Source organism: Nematolebias whitei, chromosome 8 (assembly GCF_014905685.2).
Source record: "Nematolebias whitei isolate Nwh7 chromosome 8, NemWhi1, whole genome shotgun sequence".
NCBI classification, from domain to species: domain Eukaryota; kingdom Metazoa; phylum Chordata; class Actinopteri; order Cyprinodontiformes; family Rivulidae; genus Nematolebias; species Nematolebias whitei.
The window spans coordinates 20,463,605-20,475,234 of record NC_056505.1 but is presented as its reverse complement, the minus strand read 5'-3'; the positions used below and the strand labels follow the sequence as shown (position 1 = coordinate 20,475,234).

The 11,630-nt window shown below is 42.0% G+C and overlaps 1 protein-coding gene across 1 annotated transcript in view; it reads left to right on the top strand.

The window, feature by feature from the left end:
* The first annotated feature begins 4,406 nt into the window (after positions 1-4,406).
* The window catches only part of limk2 (LIM domain kinase 2), a 32,385-nt gene continuing 25,161 nt past the window's right edge, over positions 4,407-11,630 (top strand). Inside the window, exons 1-2 of the mRNA XM_037680415.1 lie at positions 4,407-4,623; positions 4,750-4,840. Of these exons, the coding sequence (XP_037536343.1) occupies positions 4,608-4,623; positions 4,750-4,840 (107 nt within the window). The 5' untranslated portion in view covers positions 4,407-4,607. The remainder of the gene's footprint in view (positions 4,624-4,749; positions 4,841-11,630) is intronic.

Here is an 11,630-nt window from a genome sequence, read left to right as displayed (position 1 = left end):
AATTACTTTTGTTTCTTCACGATTTCCCAGACTACAGATTTAGTAGGATTCCTGAGTGTAAGACACTTTTTTATGGACTCTAAAACTCAAAGTGACAAACTTTTTTTTTACTAAAACTGTTTTCAGAAAAAGTGCTTGGCAGGTTCAGAATCAGAACCGCCTTGCTGTGAAGTAACAGCACTGCCATCTTGTGCTGACACAGTTTGTGCAGCTGGAGTAAATAAATATGTCAACAATTATAGTTTTTAACCTTAAGAAAACTCTCTGGAGACAGAAACCTTAAACAGCTGCTGCTACTGAGTGATGCTTCTTATGAGGAAAATACACAAGAAATCTCTGAGGTTTAACTTAAAAAATCTGAAGAGTACAAATATTTATCCTCTCCTAAAATGTGTGGGATACTTGTCTTCCCATAGGGGAAAAAAAAAAAAAAAAAAAACTAAAAAAACTAAACAAAAACAAAACAAACAAACAAACAAAAAAACTCCAGGGGCAAATAAAATCAAATACAGCTCACAGCAATGTTTTTTGTTTTTTTTTCATTTAGCCTTTATTTATACAGGTTAGTCTCATTGAGCCACGAGAACTCATTTTCAAGAGAGACCTGTTTAGGGAGCACATGGTGGGGGTTAAGGGCCTTGCTCATGGGCCCAGAGTGGGGCGAATGAGGGTGGGGGCAAGTGTGGGTGTTTCACCTTACCCCACCCACAATTTTGATGTTGTCGGGGCCGGGGCGTGAACCGGCGATCTTGTTGTTTTGTTGTTTGAATGTTGTTTTTAGTCTGTCCGTATTTCGATATTTCGTCATAATGAAGCCCTTCTTGTCAGAATAAAATCTCTAAAATCAAAGAAATATATGAGAGTCCTTGAATCTTCCCTTGAATCTTACCATCGGTAGCTATGGTGTCCACTGGGAGATTATGAATATGAGCCATGTAGCCAATAACTGAGACTATCACAAAACCAGGCAGGATACTAGTGAATGAGTTGGTCAATGATACAGTCAATACATCCCTGAAATCAAAGGACAAATGTAGAAACTCCATTTGAATATCCTGTTCACATGAGAACATCCATCCATTATCTTTTACCCGCTTCTTCCATTTTGGGTCATGGGGGTCGCCGGTGCCCATGTCTAGCAATCACTGTGTGAGGGGCGGGGGACACCCTAGACAGGTCGCAAGTCCATCACAGGGACACATAGAGACAAACGAGACAAACAACCGTTCACACTCTCACTCACACCTAGAGATAATTTAGAGTTACCAATCAGCCTAACATGTATGTTTTTGGTCTGTGGGAGGAAACCGGAATACCTGGAGGAAACCTAGCATGCACAGAGAGAACATGCAAATTCCACCCAGAAGGGCCTCCAGACCGGGATTTGAACCGGGGACCAGCTCGCTGAGAGGCAGCAGCTCTACCAGTTGTGCCACCGTGCTGCCCTTTACATGAGAACAACTTCTGAAAATGTTTATGCTTTTTTTATGTTTATTGTGATGAATAAACAAAAAAGAACAGGTTTACATGGAAATGCAGAAGTTTCCATGCCAGTTTAGCTGCATGCATAACACATAACTTCATGTTTGCCAGTGAAAATTACTTGCTGTAAGTTTTGCTGCCATGCTAGCATTTGTTTTTATGTTTTGTTAAATAAACCTGTTTTTAATTTTTTTTTTTATTTTATCTTCAAATTCTTCTGGGTCTGTCTGCACCCTGAGTACAACTTTCCACCAATCATGATAGAATCCATGGACCATACTGAACCTGCAGCAGACAGTGGCTTTTCTGAGTTTCTGTCCAGAGGGGCCACTAAGACTGCCCAGCATGAGCAAGAGGAGCGGGAGAAGGAAGAGGCGCAGTTCATCATTCGGTGGAGTGGCTTCCAGACCAGACCTGCCCGGAGACAAAGACACCACAACCTGGAGATTGAGATCTTCCCATTGCCTCTTTTGGTGGATGAAGAGGAGAGGAGGAGGTCTCAGTTTTGGTCAATCTGCCCAGCATTTGTATGTTTCCTACTCTCCACCACCTCGCTTGCCTCCGGTGCCTTGCAGCTCCACAGCACTTCGCTATCTTCTATCCCATTCACCTCTTGAGTCATCTGAGTGGCCAGCAGTGGAAGAGCCTGAGCCCTTTGACAAGCCATAGTCTGCCCCTGTTCCTAGGTCTCACCACCGTCATGGGAGGGCCCAATGGCAGAACAAAGTCTGGTTGCCTTCTCCAGCTAGTTCTCTCCGTGTCAGCAATCACTCTCCAGAATCTTCAGGGCACTGCTCTCCAGAGTCTTCAGGGTACCTCTCTCCAGGGTCCCACTCTCCTGAGTCCCAGACACAGGGGCAGTTGCTCCGGTCTCAGCCAAAGAAGCAACTGAGCCTACCTCAGCTGAAGAAGTAGCCAAGCCCTCCTAAACCAAAGAAGCTGCCGAGCCCTCTTCAGCCAAAAAAGCAGCGCCCTGTGTCCGCTGCATGTCCTGAATTCCTCAAACAACCCGGTGAGGCTGACTCTCCAGAGTCTTCAGGGTACCACTCCCAATGTGTATCCCTGGGTGTCGAAGACAACGACCCACCTCCATGTGTCTCGGTGGGTGTCAGGGATGATGATCCACCTTCCTGTGTCTCCGTAGGTGTTGGGGACGATCTCCCACCTCCTTTGTGCAACCCACCTCTTCGGGCCTCTCTGTGAGTGTCAGGAACGACGACTCATGCTCTGCCTCTGCTACTGCTCTGGTGGGTCCCAATCCTTTGGTGGCTCCCTCGTCTGTGGTCTCATCGTCAGCAGCAGTTCCCCTCATCATTGGTCCCTCGTCATCTGCTACAGCTCCCTCCATCTCTGGTTCATCGCTTGCTGCTGCATCCTCTGCAGGTGTATCTTCTGCTGTGGTCTCCATGGGTGCATCAGCTGCCCCAGCTCTCATCATTGATCCATCTTCTGCCACAGCCACCATCACTGGTTTCTCAGCTGCTGCAGCTTCCTCCTCTGTGTTTCCTTTGTCTGCTATAACTCCCTCCTTTGTGGTCCCAACACCTGCTGCAGCCTCTGCGGTCTCATCGCCTGCTGCAGCCACTAGATGACAGTGGTGTTATTAAATGAAGCTTAAGTTACAAACCAGTTAGAAGCAAGGTGAATAACATCCAGTATGCGAAGGACAGTTTTTATAGTAAACCTATATACCATATCACCATAGTTCCAGATTGGGAGAATTGTCATTTTAACCTAAATCTGTTTTGCAGAGTGTGTAAAGGAATATTTATCGAGATAAAGAAAGGCATTGCTGGCTTTTACTTTTGAAAGCATAACTTTCAACTATGTCTAACTTTCATTCAACTTGGGGTAGATTTAAATTAAAAATTGTACTTTTTTTCTGTATTTAAAGCTTGTTGGATCCTAATGAAGCTAGCCTACAATGAAGACAGAGCAGTAGACAGAGAGGAACTGGATGTGATAATGGTGTCATCAGCATATAGATGTATGTACATGGGCGTTGACGTTTTCGTCAGATAGAATCTTTGAGGCTTCTGTTTCGACTTCCTAGTAACTCAGAGAATTGTGCTCCCTAAACACAGCGTGCCACCCTCGCTTCGGTTAAATCAGCTGGAGCGTCAAAAATACACTTTCTTCCAAAATAAATGCCCATGTTCACAGAGATTTTACATAATTCTGGATTTAACTTGTTGCATCTCATTTAGTCATAGTCCTCTTGTCTGGAAGATGAAACACAGACATTAAGGCAAAATCACTCCGGTAAACTCCAACCAGAGAAGAAGTGAAAGAACATGTTGATTTCTAGAGGATAATATGTATCAAACTTCCCAAAAATAGATTGAATATGTACAAAGACAGAAAAATCTTTATTTTAGAAGACAGCTTGGGCTTTATGATTCTAGTGAGTGTGAAAAATGTGAGAAATAAAACATAGGAGACATTTTAGGAGATATGAACATGTCTCATGACGATGGACATTTTCATTTTTTATTTTTTTATTTTGTTTATTATTACTACTATGAATGTCATTACATGTTGCTGGATTTAAATTCAAATCAGGACCTAAAATTCTCTCATCAGTGTTTAATAGAGAAAACACAATGAAAAAGAAGGATTTATATATTTATTTGATTGTTTGTATAGAAAAAAACTTCTTTTTTTTTTTGCCTGGAGAAATGACTGAACTGTTCTGACTGACTAATCTTTGGGATATATGCTGCTTGACCAGAAATGTGTGAAAAGGGAGTGAGGCCTATAGTGCTGTTTCTGAATCTGTTTGCGTTCTGTATGTAGTACTTAAATATTACCAGCAGATGGTGGAATCATTCCTTCTCCTCCGAGGTACCTCTCGCTTCCAGGTGCTGCAACTGAGCCCTTCCGCTTTCCGTATAGGAATGTGGCCGCGGCATTACGTCACTCTCTCAGGGTAGACGATTCAGCAGAGGTTGTTGTTCGCTGGTTTCTGTGGGAGGTTTTAAATGAATTTGTTTTCTTCTTGATACGATTAGAGCAGGGAGCCTGCAAGTTTCTTATCCCATTGCTTCAGAATGAAAAGTCTGTGAAAAGGACTCGGACAGAAATAAATAAATAAAATAAATCTCGACGACGCTCTCGGAGAGTACATGGAGGAACCAGAAAGTAAGTAGGCTATATTTTCAGTGCGAAGGTGGACACAGTTATGTTTTAGCTTCATGAGCTATTACTACTTTTAGACATTTGTATCTTTACGAGCCTAATTTAGACTGTTTTTTCTTTCTTTGACAGATAATTGTTACTGTGCGGGCTGTGGAGGAGTCATTGAGGACTCGTTTCACATGAAAGGACTTCAGGACACCTGGCACAACTCCTGCTTTCAGTAAGTCATCCAGGTGTAACGAGGCACACCTAAATGACAGGAGATCTATGTTTTTCATTAGATATAAAACATAAAAGGAGTGGAGCAGTGGCACTTTTTTCAATTGGCTGCCATTCTTTTGTTTTTTAAATCACACAATGGTTGTGTTATGAACGATCTCAAAAAGCTTGTTTTTGTGCACAGGGACCAGAATCGTGTATGTTGCTCTCCAGAAGACTTTGTCCTTAGTTGGCTGATGTTTAATGATTGCCACAGAGATGCTGAGAGCTCTCTGGTGGTCTCAGGTCACTGCTCCCCCATGGTGAACCTATATGTGCACAAGTCTTTCTAATACAGCACATTTTTCCACAAGATTAGCAGCTGTCTTTTGTATGCAGCATCAAGTTCGGTTGAGTGGTTTTAAATGTGTTCTCAAAGAGCTGCTGGACCCAACATGTGACAATGAGTTTACAGCAGGATCACAAAGGTGAGCATGTGACTGGACGAACTGGCCTGAGCGTAAAAACACACCGGCTGAAATGGTGAAAGTGCTTTCTAATGAGCGTGTTGTGATCTTTTGACAGCTAGGATAGGTTTTAGTGCACGTTTAGTCCCCGCAGTGTGAACTGAGCTCGTCAAAAAGGCCTTTTCGTACTCTGCTCTGTAACCTGGACCATCTTGCAAAAACATCTGAAGCTGTCCACTTTGCTCTCTCTGAAGGAGTTTAAACAACTGTTAAGTTCAATGCAAAAATCAATGCAGACACGTTCCTATTTTTAATATTTTACCTTGTTTCATAATGTAGCTTGATTTTATTTTGTTTTATATCACTACAGTACTTTTATTTACTTTTTATTTTATATGCATTTTGTGGCTATTTATGGTTGTCTGTACCTTATCTGTGGTTTGTCTAAAACAGGTCTCTTGAAAAAGAGTCCTCGTGACTCAGTGAGACTAACTGTATAAATAAAGTTTGAGTGAATGAATGTTCCTTTAAAACTTTCCCACCTTTTAACTTTTTAATCTTCTGTCAGTGAAATTAATAGTGTGTGAATTTGTATTTGTCTGTAACATTAACAACATATCTCCTGAACCAGTGGACACATTTTAATAAAACTTTAAGAAACTACTGTAATTTCTAAACATACCTCTACAACTGATAAACTTCAGGAGTCAACTCCATTCACGATGGCTACCATTGATAAGCAACTTGGCAAACCCTAAAATAGCTAAAACTCAGGTAATTCTTCAGCTGAGATGGCACAGGGACAGGGAAGTTGACTCGGGACCCAAAGGTCCCGGGTTCGATCCCCGGTCATTACACATCTTGTGGTGTCTCTGAGCAGGACACCTTATCCCCAGTTGCTCCCCGGGCGCTTTCAATAGCTGCCCATTGCTCCACCTGGTGGTGGATGGATTAAATGCAGAGAGCCAATTTCGCCATTGCATGGGAACTTACAATGATGACAATACATACACATTATTATAACATTTGACCTACCAATACTTGTAGCTGAGAGTTTTCCTCAGCACACATACTCTTAGCACTAACTGATTGGACTAGATGTGTTTATAAAACTTTGCCATTAATTCTAACAAGGTTGAATCAGGTCTTCTGGATGGATTCTTTGTTGAAACTTTTTGTCTTTTATCCAAAAGACCTTCAGTCTGAGGAGCTGCAACAAACTAAGTCTTATAAGCAGCACCTCCTCATAATAGGTCGACCAGTTTGCTGGGGACAGTCAAAACTAGTTGTTCACATGCAAAAGGAGGATCATCAGCCTAACATTTGATCTTTAGTGCCCTGATGGTTGCTTGCTATTCACAGATGGCTGATTGATACTTGCAATAACAGCACTGTAAGAAGGTGACAGTTGAACACAGAGATCCCCCCCCCCCCCCCGTTTAACGATGGGCAGGTTCTCATCACAAAGATGCCTTCCTTTACTCCTCTCTCAAACATGTGCACATCTTCATCCTTGAAAGAGTGACTGCTGGCCCATGAGTGTAGACCTCAGCGTCCTGGGTTGATGATCCTGCTCTTCTGTGCTGAGCCATCCTTTTGGCCAGTGGCTATTTAGTTTCCCCGATGTATAACTGATCACATCCCTCCTGGTGCTGAACAGCATACACAATACTCTTGTTTGTGCCAGGGGACTGGATCTTTGGGATGAACCAGTCTTTGCTGTAATGTTTTTTGGGGTTTGAAAACCACTGGGACTCCTCCTTCTTTCTGCTTTTCCCTCTTCAGGGGTCTCACTGTGGCGACTTCAGGGGTTGCCGCAGTGAGTCATCCTCCTCCATCTCACTCTGTCCTCTGCATCCTCTGTCCTCACTCCAACTACCTTAATGTCCTCTCTAACTGTATCCATATGTCCTCTTTGGTCTTCCTCTGTCTTTTTCCTGGCAGCTGCATTTTAACATCCTTCTACCAATATACCCACTGTTGCTTCTCTGGACATGTCCAAACCATCTCAGTCTGGCCTCTCTAACTTTATTTCCCAGTTGTTGAAGGTGTGCTGTACCTCTGATGATCTCATTCCTAATCTTATCCATCCTTCTCACTCCTAAGAAGAACCTCAACATCTTCATTTCTGCTACTTCCAGTTCTTTCTTCTGTCTTTTTGTCAATGCCACTGTCTCCAGTCCGTACAACATAGCTGGTCTCACAACTGTCTTGTAGACTTTTCTTTTGACCTTTGCTGACACCCTTTTGTTACAAATCACTCCACTTTTCTCCATCCACTCCATCCTGCCTGGACTCTCTTTTTCACCTCTTTAACACACTCCTCTTTTTCCTGGACAGTGGACCCCAAGTACTTGAAGTTCTGCACCTTTGTGACCTCTGCTCCTTGTAGCCTCACTGTTCCACCTGCCTCCCTCTCATTCACACACATGTACTCTGTTTTACTATGGCTGACTTTCATTCCTCTTCTTTCAAGTGCATACCTCCATCTCTCTAAGTTCTCTTTCACCTGTTCACATTGAAAGCCACTGGGACATCTCAGTTTCTCTGAAACTCCTGCAACATATGGAATGACCACTGGTCTGGGTCTGGGTTCCTCCTTTTCACCTGATGACTGGCTGGAGTCCTGTTTGGATTTATTCTCTGCTTTCAGGAAGTCCCAATTAGGATATCCACATTGCTCCAGGGCCTATCTTGTATGGGATTTCTCCTTCTCCCTGGCTCCTGAGTTATGGCCCCAGCATACTTTATCCGTAGCCGAACTGTCGACTCACGGTCATGTGGTTGCTGGACGTTTGTTTTCGCACACACCTTTCCTAGTCTATGAGACACAGACGTAGAGCTCATGGGAAACCCCCACACCACCACTGCAGTATACATCACCATGCAAGTTTCTTCCCACCAGAGTCTCCACTCCGTCCATGCATCCACCGTTTGACCTCAAAGTGCTACGCTTTTCAGCAGACAGACTCCTCCATACACAATGTCTACATTATCTCCATCCCGGAGTTTTTGGCCATTGGACTAATTTAGTGTTTTTAAAGAATCGTACAGCTGAATGTCCGAGCGCATTTCCTCATTGACGAACATGCCCACAAACTTCTGACCAATCACAATCACACAATACTTGGCCTATAAGCCTGTGAGAAAAAGCTTGGCCCAGTCCGTGTCTCAAGAAGGGGCAGGTGAAGCTGCTCTGCAAACAAAATTATGCAATTTTCATCATGCAATAATAAGAGCTGATTCCGGCACTTCCAATGGAGTATGTCGGGCCCTTTAGTGGGGATGCTGTCCGCTCTGTGGTACAGAGTCCTGATGACTCCTAACTTGTGCTCCAGCAGGTGATGGGAGTCAAACTCATGGGACTCATGGGAGTCAAACCACAAATATTGGTCTATGTAGGTGAATTTGTGGTACACATTAGTTTCCAAATGTCTTCCATCAGAGACTGAGACCTAACAGTCCAATAAAACCCACCTGCCATTTTTTACTTGTTCTCATGTGAACTTTATATATTTTTCCACAGTGAAATAGTGGACTTGCTGAAATTTGATTACCGGTAGGTGTCATCAATATACCTGAACCAATGACTTGGTGGTGTCTCTGAAAAGGTGCAACCCAGACCAGTGGTCATTCCGTATGTTAGGGGAGTTTCAGAGAAACTGAGATGTTTATTTTCTAAACATAATGTCCCAGTGGCTTTCAAATGCCAAAATATGTTACAGAAAAGACTGGTCCACCCAAAAGATCCAATCCCCTAACACAAACAGAGTAATATTGTGTAAGTTGTTCAATGCCAAGTGGACTGTGATCAGTTCTACATTAGAGAAACAAAACAGCCACTGGCCAAAAGGATGACCCAGCACAGAAGAGCAACATCATCAGGCCAGGACTCTGCGGTCTACCTCATCTGCAGGCCAGTAGTCACTTTTTCAGGGATGAAAATATGCACGTTTGAGAGAGGAGTAAAGGAAGCCATCTTTGTGAAGAGAAATCATCCATCGTTGAACAGGGGCGGATACCTCCATGTTCAACTGTCACCTTCTTACAATGCTGTTATTGTATCACTCAGCCCTCTGAGAACAGCAAATATCCACCAGAGCATCGATTGATAGGCTGATGGTTGTTCAGATGCAAAGTGAGGACGTTGACTGTCTTTTGACTGTCACCAGCAAACTGGTTGATCCACTATGAGAAGGTGCTGTTTACAAGACTGATTTGGTTTTAGCTCCTCAGACTGAAGAAGTATTTTGGATAAAAGACGAAACGTTTCAACAAAGAATCCGTCCAGATGACCTGGCTCACCTTGTCAGATTTATTTACCTTGATTATTGAGCGTGCATCAGGACATTTTGCCATTAATTGTTATGTTTAAATATCCCAGTCTGTTAGCAAAATATTCTATGAACCACTGAATGAATTTTAATGAAACTTTCAGTGAGTAATTATTGGATGTGCAACTCTTTAACTCAACCCAATCCAAGATAGTCTCCACAGCTAATTGATCTTAGCCAACACAAACAGCTGAAACTTGAGTAATTTATCTGGAGAATAAGCTAAACTTAGGTGTAGTAGTAGCTGAAAATCATCTTCAGTACACATTTCAAGTGCTAACAGATATCACTAAATCTTACTATACTGTATAAAACTGGCATAATGCTGTTTACAAGCCTTGACCAAAACGGCTAACTCTGTCATTTATTTACATTCGATGATAGTTTAAAACTGGCGTGAAGGATGGCAGGTGTTATCACTTTCTTCAAGGAATGCTTGGCCTTTACTTTTGATTTGTTAGTTTTCTACTCAATTGAAAGGGGAATTCCAAGAATTTATCTAAACGGGGTATTGTATATCAAATTTCAGCCATTTGGACTGCAAATAGTTGTGATTTTCAGCTCTCTAATTAAAATAATTAATAAATTGTTTTCAAGGTGCTGAAAAAGCTATGGATAAATGTTTTCTTTACATTGACATTTGCAAATATTTTTCAGTTTTATTGCAAGGTCTATTTAAATTCTGGCAACAATGCATAATAATTCTTATTAACATTTTGATTTGAAAAGGATCATTTGGATAAAAATACCTTTTTTTAAATTAAAAAAGCTGTGTTGAATATACGAACCAATCCTAAATGAACAAAGAAGTGCTAGTTGTGTTGACATGTAATGCCTCAGGCATGTTTTATGACTGTCCTCACATAACCTAGTGTTACACTCCTTCCATCAGACTTGGCAGTAACACATCTACCGGTAGTTCATTTTACCTTGTTTGAGACACGGACACACCTGTGTTGCACATCATTTTTCCCACATTGTACAATGTGTACATTTTATTTTTCTTCTTCTAGATCTGAGACACTTTGCATGTGGGATTTGACTTCAAAGTTTAGACCTTTAAGTAAGCCGACACTCTTATCTGTTTTGACATTCTTTGCAAGACAAAACCACCCAAGAAACCAAAAATAAAATGTCCTTGCTGAAAGACTACCCATAGGTTTTCCTATTTTCCATTGTCCACACGTTGCCCGGTGTGTACCTCCAGTCTAGTTAACATTCCTGTGAGCCGACGTCACTCTTGTTCCAGTAAACCTGGTGTTATTGAGACCCAAAGGTACTTTGCTGAGTTCTGCATTCTTAAGCCCCTTATCCACAGGTCTGGTTCTTGTTGTAGCCTGTTGTGTCCGGTTCTAGTGGGACCTCTATTTTTGTGTCTCACCTTTGCCTATAGTTCCCGTTTAGTGGGCGGATTGTTCACCTCTAGTGGGCGGATTATTAATATCAATGCACCTTACCAGCTGGTGGCGGTAGTGCTACATTAAGCTCTTTTCTAAGCACCACTAACATGCATTAGAAGAAGAGCTGGAAAACAACACACAACCAAAATGGATGACCTACATGAACTTGAAGCAGAACCAGCCGCACAGCCCATCCTGGTCGCTGTCCCGCAAGATGGAGAGCAGGGCCGAGGTGTCAGAGATGCTCTGATGGATCATGAGCTGTAACTTATCCTAATTCCACCCCTTAATCTTTTTTTACCTCCCCAGCCTTCCTTAGATACAAGTGAACGTTAAAGTGTTGATTTGAAAATAAACATGGATTAATAATTATTCTTGTTTTTTTAATGTACAGACATGCCTTATTACCAGGTTCGTGTAAAAATGGTAAAACAAACACTGCTGCTGTGCTTCTATCACATATGCTGCGTTTTTTAGTGGCTGTAGTTTTAGAAAAACTGTAATCTCTTTAATTTTTGTTTTTAACAAAGAACCAAAACCTACAACAAGAACTTTATATTTGTTTATGCATATATACATTAATCTATTTTAATATATATATATATATATAT